Source organism: Panthera onca, chromosome D1 (genome assembly GCF_046562875.1).
Source record: "Panthera onca isolate mPanOnc1 chromosome D1, mPanOnc1 haplotype 2, whole genome shotgun sequence".
In the NCBI taxonomy this organism is placed as follows: Eukaryota; Metazoa; Chordata; class Mammalia; order Carnivora; family Felidae; genus Panthera; species Panthera onca.
In genome coordinates, this window is record NC_138348.1 from 61,077,153 (window position 1) to 61,095,635 (window position 18,483).

At 45.3% G+C, this 18,483-nt stretch overlaps 1 protein-coding gene across 2 annotated transcripts; it reads right to left on the reverse strand.

The window, feature by feature from the left end:
- Positions 1-5,310: 5,310 nt before the first annotated feature.
- On the reverse strand, positions 5,311-12,094 carry KCTD14 (potassium channel tetramerization domain containing 14). 2 transcript variants are annotated; one of them, XM_078433071.1, is made up of 3 exons: positions 11,942-12,054; positions 9,040-9,324; positions 5,311-6,261 (listed from the first exon to the last, which is right to left on the reverse strand). In XM_078433071.1, the coding sequence occupies exons 2-3, from the start codon at positions 9,160-9,162 to the stop codon at positions 5,593-5,595; spliced, it is 792 nt and encodes a 263-aa protein (XP_078289197.1). In that variant the 5' UTR covers positions 9,163-9,324; positions 11,942-12,054; the 3' UTR covers positions 5,311-5,592. The 2 variants fall into 2 exon arrangements, with proteins under 2 accessions (XP_078289197.1, XP_078289198.1); XM_078433072.2 differs by lacking the exon at positions 9,040-9,324 and having other exon boundaries at positions 11,942-12,094.
- Between the last annotated feature and the right edge of the window lie 6,389 nt (positions 12,095-18,483).

An 18,483-nucleotide genomic window follows, 5' to 3' on the forward strand; every position in this document is an offset into this window, starting at 1 on the left:
AAAGAGAGCTTTCATACTATTCCTCCTTTCTAATTTTATATTGTAATAAACTTTTGCCTGCTGCTCAAAAAAAAAAAAAAAAAAAAAAACAAAACAAAACAAAAAACCCCACCTATTTCATTCATTAGGATTCTACCTCATGACTGAATTATCTCCCAAAGGCCCCACCTTTGGAATAACTATGACATTGCAGATTAGGATCTCAACACATGAATTTGGGGCAGGGTAGGGGGTGGCAGGGACACACAAATCCAATCTATAGCAGCAGGAAAGCCAAATCTAAATCTGGAATATGTATTTACTCCTGTGAGGACCAATCACCACTCCCTCCCTGATGGAAAGGATCCAGTATGTGGTAGAATGATTGCAAAAATGACTCTGATACTCCCCCTCTCTGTATGTGTACCCTCTGAAATCCATCTTTGAAGCTGCTTCCATTAAGAGATGGAATCTCTGGGGGTGCCTGGGCGGCTCAGTCAATTAAGCATCCCCAGGCCTTTTGTTTGATTTTGGAACCCTACCATTGCCATGAGAATAAGCGCTCTCAAATCTGCTGAATAATGAGTGACCAGATGGAACAAGCCAAGCTGACCCCGCTGAGGCCATCTTAGACGAGCCCACCCCAGCTGATCCACCATCTGACTACAGATGCATGAGGGAGCCCAACCAAGACCAGAAGAATTGCCCAATCTGTAGTTTTGTGAGCAAAACCTTATATGATTAGAACCTTAAGGCACTAAGTTCGGGGGTCAGGAGGTTGTCATGTGGTCAGACAGTCCCTAAGATGCTAAGTTCATTTGACACATAGGTTCAGTTGGTAAGGAGACAAGCCCAAATGGATCTAGATAGTTTATTATTTACATGATAGCAGGCAGCATGAATTTCATGTTTTCATTGGTTCCCTTTGCTCCCCAAGCACCATGGAGGTGATGCAGGTAAATGTCATGCACACAATAGATCTGCAACACAGATGAAGAACACGGAGCTTAGGAAACCCTCAATCTTTTTTTTTTTTTTTTTTTTTTTTAATATATGAAATTTACTGTCAAATTGGTTTCCATACAACACCCAGTGCTCATCCCAAAAGGTGCCCTCCTCAATACCCATCACCCACCCTGCCCTCCCTCCCACTCTGCCCTCCCTCCCACCCCCCATCAACCCTCAGTTCTCAGTTTTTAACAGTCTCTTATGCTTTGGCTCTCTCCCACTCTAACCTCTTTTTTTTTTTTTTTTTTTCCTTCCCCTCCCCCATGGGGGAAACCCTCAATCTTAAAAGAGGAATGCTAGCAAACCTGCCCTCTGGAGAGAGACTTTATCATACTGGTCAGAAAACATGGGGCGCCTGGGTGGCTCAGTCGGTTAAGCGATCGACTTCGGCTCAGGTCATGATCTCGTGGTCCATGAGTTCGAGTTCCGCGTCAGGCTCTGTGCTGACAGCTCAGAGCCTGGAGCCTGTTTCAGATTCTGTGTCTCCCTCTCTCTGACCCTCCCCCATTCATGCTCTGCTCTGTCTCTCTCTGTCTCAAAAATAAATAAATGTTAAAAAAGAAAAAGAAAACAAATCTGCCTTCCAAACTCAGTGGGAGACATTTTTTTTTTAAATCATCCTGAGATAGCTCCAGGATTGGACGGTGATACCAGCTTCATTAACTTTATTACTATTATTTATTTATACTTTTGTAATGTAAGTATATCTCCTTACCCCTAAGAAGTTTTGCAAACATCGTCAAAGGTGTCAATGCCATTTGCTTAGAAATGTCAGTGTTGCTTCCAACAGTTTGTTACAGAGCAGTCTAGCTAACTGATTTACAGTGCAATCAACCTATCACCAATAAGTGTCTAGTTTCCTCACTCTCCCCCTCCCCAGGAATAATACTGTATCAGGAGCTCAGTGTTGGTATCTGCTGTTGGACATCCATCAGGAGCCAGACTGGCTTTGGTAAGAGGAAATCTATATTGTAGAGCCCATTCATAGCCATCATGGCCACCTTTTTCATGATTCTATTTAGCAAGCACTTGGGAGCTGGAAAAAGAGGCTGACTGACATCCAGAGGTTAGATGGTCGAGTCCATTTATTTTTTGAGAGCCTCTTCTAGAATGGGTGCCCTCTAGTGGCCATTTGTAAGAAACACAAATATTTTCCCCACTCGAAGAGGTCCATCCACACACGGACTCCCCAGGCTTTGTTATCATGGATCTTTCATTCTAGTACTTCCCAAGTCTTTGGACAACCAGGAAGGGGCTTGGGCATGCAGTACCTAGGGATCAGATTTCGAGGACACTGAACAGAGCAGAAATGGATGGGGAGGGGAGTAAGAGAGGATGGGATAATAAGTAGAGGATTTAAAAAAAAAAAAAAAAGTCCTCTAGGAGAACAATGTAGACCTGAAAACCAGGCTAGAGCTATGAACTAGGGTGCCTCCATGAGGGCAATCTCACAGGGTTCAGTCTTTATGTTTTCCTTCGGATCATAATGACAGTTATATTTACCATTCAGTTTTAAGTTTTCCTCCTTTGACTCTAATTTTCTTTAGTTAATCCCAATAGATCAGAAAAGTATCATATACCCCTACATATGACCAGAGATCATTTTTTGAACATTATTAATGTGCTTTACTATTTTGCTTCTCCTGTTAGGAAACAAGAAAGGGGGAGATGGTATTATTGGGTAGGCAACTAAGAGTTTCCACTTAATTTATGTACTTTTAATTAATATATTTTTGGATATTTCTTTTTTTCATAGTCCTGTAAACCCCACCACCATAAATCCTTTTTTGGAGCACAAATTAAATTAAATTGCATTGAATTAAATGAGTATTCTCCTCCCCAATAATTTTAAGCCTCTATAAATATAATTTTAATTGCTGTATAACATTGCATTATATAGATGTAATACAATACACTTGACTTATTTCCCATTGTTTTGCTTTTATAATTTAAGTGGGATAAAAATAGTATGTTATCTTAACTGTATTATGGATTGGGATTGGGGAGGGAATGTTGAAATTGCCTTTGTTTAATAAAATAATTTGGTAAATCGTTCAGGAAGAGAGTGAGATCCTATGGGCATGCATGCAGGCTACAGCCAAAGCAATAAAAGAGGCAGCTAAACTGGAACGTGGTCTTCTCCTGGTAAATGACAAGAACACAAGAGGGCTGATGGAAACTTGGCATGCTTCTAAAGCCTGAATTTGGGATTGGCACAGTCACTTCCATGCATATTCCATTGGCCAGATTAGGTCATGAAGCCAAGCATGAAGTCAGTGGGGTGGGGAAGATTACTCCCACCTACAGAGAAGCATGGCAAGAACAGGGAGGGAAGAAAAAATAGGAAACAAACACAATCTACTAGTGAAAAGTTCCTAGTGATGGGGGTGACGGAGACTTTTTAAGAACAGATGTGTCAAATACTCTCAGTTTGAAGTTATTTGCATTTCTGTCTTGTAAACTACCTCCATTTTATTTGCCTGCATTCGCCACAGTCTGCTACGTTCACAAATAGCTTGTGGAAGCAGCATTTGCAAAAATTAAGAAAAAGATAGGAGTGTTCAACCTGGGTGAGCATCGTCTAGAACAGCAACAACAAGCTGAAGACATCTAGATGATCCATGAATCCAGCAGAAGCAGAGAACCAGAACTGACCATAAGAAAACAAACCCTCCGGGAATATGCAGAAATCTTCAGGAGGACATTGACCTTTTCAGAATTCACAAAATTGAGATTTTAAGCAATCCTATTTAGTTCTTATGGAAAAGAGTATCTCCTGGGAATCTAATCTCATAAATGTAATTACTGACCAAAGAGTATAAACTTTTTTTTTCAGGTTCTTGATAAATAATGAAATGGTTCATGATAAAAAGTTCAAATATTCAGGATTTTTCCACTTAAAATTGTCAGCCATATTAAATACCAAAAGGAAAACATGGGGAAATTTTTGAAAATAAGAAAAAATGACCATTCTGAGCAATTATGTTTAAATTTAAACTCCCTGATAGTAGTAATTCCTTAAACCCTGAAAATTAACCTTGATCTTGAGGACAGATGGTCACCCTAGCAGGCAGGAGAGGAAGGGGGTCGTCTCTCCCAGACTTGGACTTGGAAAAGGTTGAATGTCTACCCATGTCCTCCTTAGCGTTCCGTTACTGTCAGGTTGAGAAGCAGAGCCTGAAACAGAGACTCTGTGCAACTGCTATATTGAGGATGTGCTCTCAGGGGAAAGGGAGTGAGAGAAGTATGATACAGCAGAAGAAGAAGCCTAATTAAGAACGTGGCGTCAAGGGGCACCTGGGTGGCTCAGTCGGTTAAGCATCTGTTAAGTGTCCTACTTCGGCTCAGGTCATGATCTCACGATTTGTGAGTTAGAGCCCTGCATCAGGCTCTGTGCTGACAGCTCAGAGCCTGGAGCCTGCTTCAGAGTCTGTGTCTCCCCTTCTCTCTGCCCCTCCCATGCTCATGCTCTGTCTGTTTCTCAATAATAAATAAATGTTAAAACAAACAGAATGTGGCCTCAAATGAGGATTGACTTCACCTGATCCCACAAGGAGGCCCAGAACAGGAACTGCACCAGAATTGATTCCTCCTTTGAGGTAAGGGCTCAGTCTTCTCTATCTCTACACAAGCAAGATGGCAATTCTTTTCCAGAGCAGATCTCAAAATTAGGGTGCATCAGAATCACCTGGAGGGCTTATTAAAGCAGACTGTTGGGCCAACTCTGTTTCTGATTCAGTAGGTCTGAGGTGGGGCCCAGAGAATTTGTATTTCTAAGAAGCTCCCAGGTATTGCTCATGCTGCTGGTCTAGGGACCACACTTTTGAGAATCACTGCTCTAGAGAAAACAGCTGTGAAGCTGCAGCAGTCAACACAGCATTTGGAAAAGGGAGATCTGAGTGGCATCTACCATAGGTATGAACTTGGCATCTTCCTCGTGAAGGCACATAACAGGGCTAAAGGATTAGACCACAAGCTGAGGCTGAGTAGATTGTATTTTCAGATCATATTATCTAGGTCAGTGGTATCCTGTTATTTTCCTGTTATCATCCCACATCTCCAGCCAAAGCATTGTCGAAACATTCCAACTCACCTCAGCCTTGTTTTGGACTTGACGGGAAGCGTCTGGCAGGTAGGTGAGGCTTTAAAGAGGAAGCAGCTGCACCTCACGAGGCAAGCACAGTGGAGTCAGTTGCAGTGAGCACAAAATTCTCAGCAGGGGGATAGACAATTATTAGGGGGCAAGCCTCCTAGACCACCTTAGAAACTGTTTGATGTTTGTTTATGAAATTAAAGGAAGATGGCTTTTTAAAAACTTTTTTTAAATGTTTATTTATTTTTGAGAGAGAGAGCACCAGCAGGGGAGGGGCAAAAAGAGAGGGAGACACAGAATCTGAAGCAGGCGCCAGGCTCTGAGCTGTCAACACAGAGCCCAAAGAGGGGCTTGAAACTAATGGACTGTGAGATCATGACCTGAGCTCAAGTCCGACGCTTAGCGACCGTGCCACCGAGGCTCCCCTGGAAGATGGCTTTTGAAGGCAACTTTCAATTGCGTAAGTCCCGCCAGGCCCATAACACACTGCCTCTGCCCCTGGCCCCTGCGGATCACCACCAGATGAAGAGGAATGTATAAAAGTAATTGAAATACTTGGCCCGTAATGTTCTCTCGGAGTAGTGTTCATAGTATACCTGGTACCCCTGGGCTGCAATGTCCATCTTCACGCAGTCCAGGAGGTCCTTGACCTGCGGGGCTGCCTTCCAAGGTCCAAACTTGACAACCGACTTCTTTTCAAACTCGAAGATGCGCAGGGCCTCTGCGCACTGGGCTGCCTCTTCTTCAGTGCGCACCACGCACACCAGCACTGTGGAGCTGCGTGCCGCCACGGCCTCGGCACGTGCCAAGCGCACCATGAGCTCCAGGTTCTCGCTGTAGGCGGGCACCCGCAGCAGGAACTGCTTCCGAGCCACCTGCTCACCAAAGATCTGCGGCGTGTCCTCCAAGAGCTTGACCAAAGGCTTGATTTCGTAAAACTGCGCCTCACGGTACACCTCCGGGATGTGCTGTGTGGGCAGCTGCTCGCTGCGCAGGTAGTCCAGGACGGGTCCGAAATAGGTGCCGGGGCGATCGATGAAGAAGCGGCCTTCTGCATCCAGGCAGGCCTTCGTGGAGCTGGAGAACATCTCTGCCAGCTTTGAACCCGGGACTTTTCTCAGGGTGCTCACGGTGGTGGTGTACAACTCGCCTCCTACGTTAAGCTCCACGACGGGAGATACCTGAGGGCACAAGAGGCGGAGTGAAACCAACAGCGCCACCTCCACGGAGCTCGTGGCTTATTTTCATCGACCGAATACTAAAGGATATTAGTCCAAGACGCTGCTAGGGAAGCAAGTCCCAGTGACAATGCTCACAAAGTCTGTGGCCTTTGGCAAGGCTTTTTTCCTCCCTGGGCCCATTTCCTCATTTCTAAAATGGGGATATGGAGGTGTTGTGAAGTCAGAAGTTCCCAAGGTTCCCAAGGCTCAGATCTAAGATTATAGCCTCAGAGAGGCTAAGAAACCATACATGTATTCATTGCATACAGGAAGCATTTCTTGGGTACTTACTACATGTCCACACCCCATGGTGGGCGTTGAGGATACAAATTCTTTCATTTATTTTTTATTTTAGAGAGAGAGAGTTCACGAGTGAGGGAGAGGGGCAGTGGGAGAGAAAGAGAATCCCAAGCAGGCTCCATGCTCAGCACAGAGCCCAACGCAGGGCTCATTCCCATGACCTGAGCTGAAATCAAGAGTCAACACTCAACAGACTGAGCCACCCAGGCGCTACCCAGGGAATAAAAAATCTTATTTAATGTAGGTCAGAAGTTCCTATTAGCGGTTGGCATGACTTTGATTAATTAAGGGAATTTGTTTGATAGATGTGTTTCAGAATGTGGGCCGGTGGGGGTTAAATAACAGGAATATTCTTGGTGCTGAAAAGGTAACACTGGATACAATAGGTATAAAATTGCCTCATAAACTGTAAAGTGTGGTGTCAATGGAAGTTAGGTTTAGCCGGTCAATGGAATTTTTAGAGGCCTCTTCTCAATGCCAAACCGTGAGATGAGCACTAAGGATGTGGTTAAGATGCCTCGGGATGCCCACAGGCAAGCACAGAGGGGGACGTGGAAACAGACAGAGTCAGGATGCATTTAGGGAATACTAAGTGCTGCCAACAGACCTAACAAAAATACCAGATTATTATATGTGAGGTGATACACTAATTGTTATCCTTACAAACCAGCTTCCTGAATAACTCTGGTTATTTAAAATTCATTCAGGGGCGCCTGGGTGGCTCAGTCGGTTAAGCGTCCGACTTCAGCTCAGGTCACGATCTCCCGATCTCACGGTCCATGAGTTCGAGCCCCGCGTCGGGCTCTGGGCTGATGGCTCAGAGCCTGGAGCCTGCTTCCGATTCTGTGTCTCCCTCTCTCTCTGCTCCTCCCCCGTTCATGGTCTGTCTCTCTCTCTGTCTCAAAAATAAATAAACGTTAAAAAAAAATAATAATAAATAAAAAAATAAAATTCATTCACTCAGGGCACCTGGGTCGCTCAGTTGGTTAAGCCTCCAACTTCGGCTCAGGTCATGATCTCACGGTTCATGGGTTTAAGCCCCACATCGGGCTCTGTGCTCACAGCTCGGATCCTCTGTCCCCTCTCTCTGCCCCTCCCCCACTGGCGCATGCCCTCACGTGTACGCACACACAAGTATGTGTGTTCTCTCTCTCAAAAATAAGTAAACATTAAAAATAATAATCAAAAAAAAAAAAATACAGGGCTCCTGGATGGCTCAGTCAGTTAAGCGTCCAACTCTTGATTTCGGCTCAGGTCATGATCTCACGGTTTGTGAGTCTGAGCCCTGAGTCTGGCTCTGCAATGATGGTGCTTGGGATTGTCTCTCTCTCCCTCTCTCTGCCCCTCCCTCATTCTCTCTCTTTCTCTCTCTCTCAAAATAAATAAACGTAAAAAAATAATAAAATTAAATTCACACACTTGGTCACTAAAATACGGATGTGCCAGATACCTGGTGCACAATGAGGAACAAGCAGGACAGTCTCTCCCCTCATAGTCTAGTGACTGTGCAAAGTGCTTTACATTCAATCCCTAACTCAGTCTTCACAGTGCTCCTGTGAAGAATGCATTAAATCCCCATTTTACAGATGAAGAAACTAAGAATTAAGGAGCTGAAGCAAACTGCCTAAATCAACTTGCTATTAAGTGATGATCTCACAACTTAAACTCAGGGCCAATTTACCCCAAAGCATGTGCCCTTAGTCATTACATCAATTAGTGTTCAACCTTTAAATACCTCCACTCTTCACTCCCTTAATTACTCAGTCATTCGAAAAAGGTAGAGGGGGCCCTGGGTGGCTCAGTCTGTTGAGAAACCAAGTCTTGATTTCAGCTCAGGTTATGATCTTATGGTTCGTGCGTTCGAGCCCCACATTGGGCTCTGCGTTGACGGTGCCCAGCCTGTTTGGGATTCTCTCTCTCACCCTCTCTCTGTTCCTCCCCTGCTTGTGCTGTCTCTCAAAAGAAATAAATAAACTTAAAAAAATAAAAAAGGTAAAGAGGACCTCTTACATTCAAGCCTCCTCCTGAGCAGATGAATAGGACACAGTCCCCGCCCTCGAGGAGTTCACAGAGGAGAGAGGGAAACAGACTGCTGAAATGTGCAGTGTTGAGAGGGGAGACTCAAAGGCTCTCCGCGTGGATGTGCGCTGGAGGTTGTCAGGGAAGGTTTCCTAGGCGGTGTGATGCCGCAGCCGCAGAAAAGATGGGTGTAGCGTCAGAGGGAAAGCTGCGTTTCCACCCAGAGATTGTGCCACAGGTCTTTGCGGAGCCAGGAGTAGTGACAGGATTCAGGAATGTCCTTGGTTCTCATTTAGGTGTGACTTCATCCTCAACTTGTCTGTGGGCTCTACCCCTAAGATTAAAGTACTGGACTAAAGAGAGCCAGAGGCAGCCAAACTAATGGGGGAAGAACTGAGTTGCCATGGCAACAGCTCTTACCAGGGGACAGCTTTGCTGGCTGGAGTGGAGAAGGGAGACGGAGTGGATGCATTCTGACAGCAGCCAAACAATACAGCCAGGAGAAAAATAAACCCAGAACCTGTGACTTCCTCTTTCTCCCATAAACCTCAAGGCCCCTTGGCAAGGATGTTTGGTTAACCCTGAGGTGGCTCTGTGAAGCAGGCAGTTAAACGCAAAGTTGCAGACTTTAACCCTTGAATGGATCCATGTGCTTCATCATCACTCCTGTACCACTGAAAGCTCACAGGTGCTCTGGAGGTCCCCCTATGAGGTCAGAAAGATGGGTTACATAGCTGGGAAGTGAAGTCAGAGCTGCAATCAAACCCCTGTAAGTCTGACTCCAGTACAGAATGGGTGTCCTACTCCTCCAGACATCCAGTCCCACTGCTGCCAGTAATTAGCAATGTGCCTGGGGCAGCTCACTTTCTTCTGTGGGCCTAAGCCTAGTCATCTATGAAATAGGGAGGCAAAATGGACGAAGAGAACTCTAAGCCTCTCCAGCTCTGAAAGTCTAATGAGTCCAATCACTTCAAGTGTTGTTTCTGAAGCTCATTTCCAGATGCTTCACAAAACAGCTTCCTGCCCTGATATCCTCAGCCCCGTTTGTTTACCAAATAAGACCTCGGTCTTGTTCCCGAACTTCTTAGTTCTGTCCCTTGTTTCCCTCCTTTTTTTCCCCCAAAATCTCCCAGTTTCTTTGGAAATCCAAGACCTCCTACCTCATCCACAAATACTACAGTATGTTTCTAGCAGATAAAGACTTCTTTTCCGCCCCTCTTCTGGACCATCTGCCCATTTTTGTGGCCCTCTGCCCCACCTTTTCTACCAATCACCCTGAAGGAGCATTCCCGGGTAAGAAAGCCAGTCTCAGGCTCTGTGTGCATGGGCTGGGGAAACACAGTCTTTACGAGCCCTTGCTCCAGAGCTGGCCCTCCCTAAGGGCACTGGGACGAATCAGACAGACCTAGCTTTCACCCAGTTGTAGTCTAAAGGGTCCCTACACACCTGCAAAACCCCCTGCCAAACATTCATACATTTCCTAAGGTCACCCTTAGTAGAGTCAATGGAGGGACATCTCCATTCACATGTCCCCCAAGTCCCTCAAATCTCTCCCCACTCCACAACCTTTGTCCATTGTCCCCCATCTCAATCATCTGAGCCAGAAATCCAGGTTGTAATCTAGCAGTCTGCTCCAGTCCTTAACCTCTTCCCACACAAATAATCAGTAACCAAGTCCTGGTGATTCTAAATCCTGGTCAATTCCACGGCCCTCTGCCCCCTTGATTGCCCTCCCCCAATCCAATCTCTAGCACCAGAGCAATTTTTCTGAAATGCAAATCTGATCTGGTTAATCTGCATTAAACACTTGGGTGAGGGGCACCTGGGTGACTCAATCCGTTGAACATCAGAGTCTTGATTTAACCTCAGGTCATGATCCCAGGGTCCGTGGGATCCAGCTCTGAGACAGGTTCCATGCTCAGCATGGAGCCTGCTTGACATTCTCTCTCTCTTTCTCTCTGCCCCTCTCCTCTGCTCTTTCTTTCTAATAAAAAATTAAAAAGTAAAAAATAAATAAAACAAACCCTTGGTTAACCTTGCATTCCCTTCCAGATAAACTCTAGACTCTTTCATGAGGTTTACAAGGCCCTTTGCAGCCCTGGCAATCAGCTACCAGAACCTCTCTCCCCCACCCATCCAGAACAGGCTGGTCCCCACGGCCCCCAAGACTTCACTCATTTGCCACCCACATTCCCTTTACTTAGCCCACTCATCCTTCAAGTTAATTGCTCCAGGAATCTTTCTAGATGGGTTGTCTCCTTGTGATCCTACAGGGCCCTGTACTTCTGTCATCATGGTAGTTAACTCTTATAATTCCATTCGTTCATCTGTATTCCCAATTAAGCTGCAAGGTTCCTAAGAGCTGACTATCCCAGATTCATCTTTATGTCACCAGTACCTGTTACAGGGCTCAGCACACCAGGATGCTCGATAAATGGCTGTTCAATTGACTGGAGCCTACCTGCTGCACTGATTTATAAGAGTGCCTGGTATTCTGATAAAAGCCAATCTTTCCCTACCTGGCATCATGCCCCGTGCTGGCTCCCCCTCTTGCTCAGTAATTCATGCAGATATTTATTGAGCACCTAGGGCGGCCCTACCACTGAGCTGGTGACTGTGTCAACCACAGTGATGTCACCATTGCCCTATGGGAAAGAGCCACAGTCTCCCCACTGCTGGATCTGCTTTGTCTTCCTACAAGTTTTCGGGATGGCACCTAGCCACCGGAGATTAGAATGTTCTGCTCCTGAAGTGCGCTGGGCCTTTTCCTGATCCCACCCCCACCCCTTCTCCTCCCCAGCAAACTCCTCTCTACCAAGCCCTAGGAGGAGGCCGGCAAGCTGGAGGACTCAGGATCCAGCCAGTGGGCAGGGGCAGGCTGGAAAGGATGGGGATGTGGTGGGTAAGGCCGCCTTTAGTTGGGTCGTCTGCTCCCAAACACGGGAGGAGGAAGGGCAAAGGAAGAGGGGTGCACTAGGACGAGCCTGGAGACCAAGAGGAGACACGCAGAAACAACTAAAAACAAAGACTGAACACAGAAGACCAACAAAAGCACCCACTCAGGAAAGAGGTCAAAGAGGAGCGGCTGGACTGAGCCGGAAGGGGACGGGGCACCTTGCGCCTAAGGAGAGCGATCAAAACCAGAACCAGCTAGAAGAGAAGAGCGCGAGCCAGAGGCCCGCCAGAAGCAAGGGAACTCAGACCCCGACAAAGGGGCGCACGGGGGGGGGGGGGGGGGGGTCACTGGAAGGAGCGAAAGAAGGCAGAGGCGCGGGGACAGGGGAATAAGCCGACCTCCCACCCGCCCCTGCTGCGCACTCACCACCGGCGGGCCCGCGGGGGGCGAGGCCCGGTGGAGCCGCAGGGAGCGGGGCCCCGAGGGAAGGCTCATCTTCCCGTTCCCGCAGGCGGCTGGGCGCCCAGCCCTGCCACGTGCCAGGTACTTGTGGCTGGCTGGCGGAAGTGCACCTTTGCTCCACGCCCCCCAGGTGGGGCAAAGTGCGTCCAGGGTGTGGTTAGAGCCCGGGGTTGACTTGGGCTCCGACAGGCTTGCCGTGAGTCCCTAGTCTGGTCACTGACCCTCGGTGGGAGGGGCTTCCCAGACAACCAAACGGGGGAGGCGGAGGGAACTGACATTGACAGCAGGAGACTTTCTACTCCCTACAATCCTACGGTGGTGAAGGATAAACAACACCTATTTTACAAACGAGGAAAGTGGGCTCCAAGAGATGCTCGTGGCCAGTGTGGGATATTTATCCACTTCAGATCAGCTGCTAAAAGTGCAAAGCATGACCAACGATGAAAAGAGCTAAAATAACTGTTGTGTGGGTTATTTTGCTTGTTAAAACAAACCCCTAAGGAGCCGGGGCGTAACTCCTCACTCCTGAAGTATGGTCTGTGCATGCATAGTGACTTTCTTCCAAAGAGGATAGTGTGCAAAGGAAAAAAAGAGAAAACTGATAAACCCTATTTCAGCCAGGTAATCAAGGTCAACATCAAGACTCATATTTTGATGACAGTAAGTACCCTTGATGTGATGTGATGGAAATAGCACTTTATCTCTGTGATCGTCTGCTCAACCCCATAATCCCAATCTAATCATGAAACAAAACAAAACAAAACATCAAACAAATTCCAGGGCACCTGGGTAGCTCAGTCGGTTAAGCAACCGACTTAGGCTCAGGTCATGATCTCACAGCTGGTGGGTTCGAGCTTCACATCAGGCTCTGCACTAACAGTGCCTGGGATGGTCTCTCTCCCTCTCTCTGCCCCGCCCTGCTTGCTCTCTCTCTCTCTCAAAATAAATAAATAAACTTAAAAAAATTCCAATAGAGGGGCATCCCATGATATACCTGACCAATAATTCTCAAAACAAGAATTGTCATTAAAAACAAGGAAAATCTGAGAAATTTTCACAACCAAGAAACATGGCAACTAAATGTAATGTAATGTGGAATTCTAGATGGGATCCTGGAAAAGAAAATAGACATTAGGTAAAAACTGAGGAAATATGAATAAGCTATTGGCTTTAGTTAATAATAGTGTATCAGTGTTGGCTCATTAACAGTAACAGGTGTACCATACAAATGAAATATGTTAAGAATAGGGGAAGGGATGCCTGGCTGGCTCAGTCTGTAGAGCATGCAACAACTCTTGATCTTGGGCCTGTAGATTTGAGCCCCATGTTGGGTGTAGAGATTACTTAAAAATAGAAGCTTAAAAAAAAATAGAGGAAACTGAGTGTGCTTCTTCTCAGTTTCTCTGCACATCTAAAACTGTTCTAAAAAATGAAGTAAAAAAGATTGACTCAGTAACATACAACCACTATGGAAAACAGTACAGCGTTCATAATCTTTGTGTTGGTGGAAGGTCTTGCCCCAATACTGATGGCTGCTGACTGGTCAGGGTGGTGGTTGCTGAAGCCTGATGTGGCTTTGGCAATGTCTTAAAATAAAATAACAGTGAAGTTGCCATAACCATTGACCCTTCCTTTCATGAATGATTTCTCTGTAGCATGCAATGCTGTTCGATAGCATTTTACCCTCAGAACTTTTTTCAGAATTGGAGTCAATCCTCTCAAACCCTGTAGCTGTTTTAACAACTAAGTTTGTATCATTTTCTACATTTGTCATTGTCATTTCAACAATCTTCACAGCATCTTCACCAGCAGTAGATTCCACCTCGAGAAACCAACTGCATTGCTCATCCACAAGAAGTAACTCCTCATCCATTCAAGTTTTATCCTGAGATTACAGCAAGTCGGGCACACCCTCAAGCTCTACTTCTAATTCTAGTTCTTTTGTTGTTTCCACCAGATCTGCAGTTACTTTCCTCCGTGGAGGTCTTGAATCCCTCAAATTTACCTACGAGGGCTGGAATCAACTTCTTTTTTTTTCCCCAAGTTTTATTTATTTTTGAGAGAGAGAGCATGAGTTGGGGAGAGGCAGAGAGAGAGGGAGACACAGAATCCGAAGCAGGCTCCAGGCTCTGAGCTATCAGCACACAGCCCGATGCGGGGCTCGAACTCACAGACCTTGAGATCATGACCTGAGCTGAAGTCAGACACCCAACCGACTGAGCCACCCAGGCGCCCCTGGAATCAACATCTAAACTCCTGTTCATGTTGAAATTGTGACCTCTTCCTATGAATCATGAATGTTCTTCATGGCATCTAGAATGGTGAATCCTTTCCAAAAGGTTTTCAAATGACTTTGCCCAGATCCATCAGAGGAATCACTCTCTATGGCAGCTATAGCCTTATGAAATGTATTTATTTCCTTTTTTTTTTTTTGAAAAATTTTTTAAAAGATTTTTTTTAATTTTTAAGTAATCTCTACTCCTAACCTGGGGCTTGAGAACTTAAACCTCAGGAACCCGCCTCTGCTAGCTTCAAACTTTTCTTCCGCAGCTTCCTCACCTCTCTCGGCCTTTGTAGAATTGAAGAGAGTTAGGGCCTTGCTCTGGATTAGGCTTTGGTGTGAGGGAGTGTTGTGGCTGGTTTGATTTCTATCCAGACCACCCAAACTTTCCCCACCTTGCAATAAGTCTGTTTCCTTTCATACCATTCGTGTGTTCACTGGAGTAGGACTTTTAAGTTCCTTCAAGAAATTTTTCTTGGTATACACACCTTGGCTGTTGGGTGTAAGAAACCTAGCTTTTGGCCTGTCTCAGTTTTCGACAAGCTTTCTTCACAAAACTTAATCATTTCTAGCTTTGATTTAAAGTGAGAAATGTGTGGGGCACCTGGGTGGCTCAGTCGGTAAAGCAGCTGACTTCAGCTCAGGTCATGATCTCATGGTTCGTGAGTTCGAACCCTGCATCGGGCCCTTTGCTGACAGCTCAGAGCCTGGAGCCTGCTTCAGATTCTCTCTCTCTGACCCTCCCCTGCTCACACTCTGTCTCTGTCTCTCTCTCAAGAATAAATAAAAAACATTAAAAATAAATAAAGTGAGAAATGTGTAATTCTTCCTTTGACTTGAACAACTAGAGGCCAGTATAGGGTTATTCACTGGCCTAATTTCAATGCTGTTGTGTCTCAGGGAATCAGGAGGCCCAAGGAGAGGGAGAGAGAGGGGGGAATGGCTGGTCAGTGGAGCAGTCAGAACACACACAACATTTATTGATTAAATGTGCCATCTTCGATGGGCATGGTTCATGGCACCCCAAGACAATTACAGTAGAAACATCAAAGATCACTGATCACAGACCACTATAGCAAATATAGTCATAGTGTAAAAGTGAAATATTGCAAGAATATGACAGAGAGACACAAAGTGAGTGAATGTTGTTGGAAAAATGGCGCTGACACACTTGCTTGAGGCAGGATTGCCACAAATGTTCAGTTTGTAAAAAAACAAACAAAACACGCAGTATCTGTGAAGCACAATAAAGTGAAGTGCAATAAAAAAGAGGTATGTCTGTATTTTAAGGAGAGAAAGTAGGAGACAAAGACTGGGATACTCACAGGGTAGAATGTCAGATCAGAGACTATAAAAGTGTAAATTATAAAACAATTCTCCACTCAAAGAAGAATGCTGTACCTGCTTCATTCCCTGGTTCTGGGGAGAGAAAAGTCTTCCCCGAAAAGGTCTGATTATAGGCTAAAGCTCAAATGGATCTGGGGCCCAAATATTCACTTGTTTAATGGTCAAAAGCAGCAATAACAGCTAGGAATTTAATTTAAATGGACCTGGAATGGTAAAGCCCTCGAATGCCTGACAAAGAAAATGAAAACCCATCCTGGAGGAAAGTCCACAGTCACACCAAGCTTGAAAGAACCCACACAGTCCAACAAATACACACTCACAGTCTAAAGCCTCAAACTACAGAAGTAAATAAAGAGCCATGAGCAAGAGTCAACAGATCCACAAGCACCTCAGATATTGAGGTAATTGGATATAAAATATAAAATAAGTGTTTAGTGGGCTATGAGCCACCTGAGTGGCTCAGTTGGTTGGGCATCCAACTCTGTTTCAGCTCAGGTCATGACCTCATGGTCGTGAGTTCGAGCCCAGAATCAGGCTTTACACTGGGTGTGGAGTCTGCTTGGTATCCTCTCTCTCTCTCTCTCTCTCTCTCTCTCTCTCTCTCTCTCTCTGTCACACACACACACACACACACACACACAAAATAAAAAAATAAACTTAAAAAATACAATAAATGTTTAATGGACTTAAATAAATATAAGTGTTATCTAAAAGATGAGTGAAGAGCAAAAATTTATAATCAAAGGGGCACCTCGGTGCTGTCAAGAGTTGGTTAAGCGTCTGACTCTTGATTTCGCCTCAGGTCGTGATCTCACAGTTCATAAGAGTTTGAGCCCCTCATGTCATGCTCTGCATTGACAGCATGGAGACTGCTTGAGATTATCTCTCTCCCTCTCTCCCTGCCTCTCTCTTTCTCTCAAAATAAATAAACTTAAAAAAAAGACATGATCAAGGCAGATTTGGGGGTACCTGGGTGTCCCAGTTGGTTGAGCATCCGAATCTCATGATCTCAGGGTCGTGGGATGAAGCCCGTGTCAGGGGCTCTGTGCTGAGCATGGGGCCTGCTTAAGATACTCTCTCTCTCTCTCTCTCTCGCTCCCTTCCCTCTGCCCCTACTGGCTCTCTGCCTCTATTTCTAAAATAAAAATTAAAAAATTACCCAAGCAGATTTGAGAAAAGCCAAATAGAACTTCTAAAAATTAAAAATAAAATAACTGAAGTTACCAAAATTTAGTAGGGGTTGAGAAAATGCAATCAAAGGAGAAATGCTGTGATATTTCTAATCTGTCATTTTGGCAAATATTAAGAAGAATAACAATATGCCAGAGGTGGTAAGGATACAGGGACAAAGTTCCTTAAGCTTTGCTGATTGGAAAGAGGTGCCCACCATTTGACCCAATAGTCCCACTTTTGAGAACCTATCCAATAGAAATAAAAACTGCTCTGTAAGAATATGAACAAATACGTGTATCACTGTTTTGTTTGTGGTGGCAACAATTAGAAATTTAGAGGTATGGTTGAATAAACCATGATTTTTTATTTGTCAATGTCTTGGAATACTATATACCTATTAAAAAGAATGAGGCAGATCTTGGAACCGAATAGAAAACTCAGAAACAAACCCACAATTATATGATCAATTAATCTTCAACAAAGGAAGAATGAATATAAAATGGGAAAAAGAGTCTCTTTAACAAATGGCATTGGGAAAACTGGACAGCTACACGCAAAAGAATGAAACTCAACCACATTCTTACACCATAGGCAAAAAACTCAAAATGGATGGAAGACCAATGTGAGATCTAAAACCATAAAAATCAGGGCGCCTGGGTGGCTCAGTCGGTTAAGCGGCCGACTTCCGCTCAGGTCATGATCTCACGGTCTGTGAGTTCAAGCCCCGCGTCGGGCTCTGTGCTGCCAGCTCAGAGCCTGGAGCCTGTTTCAGATTCTGTGTCTCCCTCTCTCTGACCCTCCCCTGTTCATGCTCTGTCTCTCCCTGTCTCAAAAATAAATAAAATGTTAAAAAAAATTAATTAAAAAAAAAATAAATAAAACCATAAAAATCCTTAAAGGGGGGGCGCCTGGATGGCTCAGTTGGTTAAGCGGTTAAGCATCTGACTTCGGCTCAGGTCATGATCTCATGGTTCATGAGTTCGAGCCCCATGTTGGGCTCTATGCTGACAGCTCAGAACCTGGAGCCTGCTTCAGATTCTGTTTCTACCTCTCTCTCTGCCCCTCCCCCATTCATGCTCTGTCTCTCTCTGTCTCTCTCAACAATAAACATTAAAAAATAAATAAATTATAATAAAAATTAAAAAAATTAAAAAGACCCCCAGAGAGTCTTCCTTCTACCATTTGAGGACACAATGAGAAGACAGCTGTCTATGAACCAGGAAGTGAGCTCTCACCAGACACCAAATCTACCAGCACCATGATCTTGTACTTCCTAACCTTCAGAACTATGAAAAAGAAATGTTTGTTGTTTAACAGCCATGAAGTTTATGGCATTTTGGGTATAACAGCCCAAATGGACTAAGTCACTGGGCATAGTATATACCTTGAACATTAGGATTCTGCAAATGGGTTCGAGCACGGGGAGGCTGCTGTGATCTCCTCAAGGCAAGCTTCCCTGCCCACCGTGTCTGGCTGGAGAGCCTCCCACAGGCTCTGCACAGCCCCTGTGCCCACTCACCCTTGCATGGTTCAACTTGTCCCTGCAGGCTGATCAGACGCATGAGCCGGAGCGATTCCATGGGGAAGCTGAGTTCTGAAGGGTCATTACCCCAGAAAGGAGGGTTAGACACTCAGGGAGACAGTGGGCACTTCTCACATGACCAAGCAGCCTGGGCTTTTCACTTCATTTCCTGTTTCTTCCCCA

Bases quoted from the DNA above. Each gene is read 5' to 3' on its own strand.
- KCTD14 (XM_078433071.1), bottom strand. From the start codon at position 9,162: ATGGGAGAAAGAGGAAGTCACAGGTTCTGGGTTTATTTTTCTCCTGGC. The intron at 6,262-9,039 runs GTAAGAGCTGTT...TTGTGCCCTCAG, and splicing joins GCCAGCAAAGCTGTCCCCTG to GTATCTCCCGTCGTGGAGCT.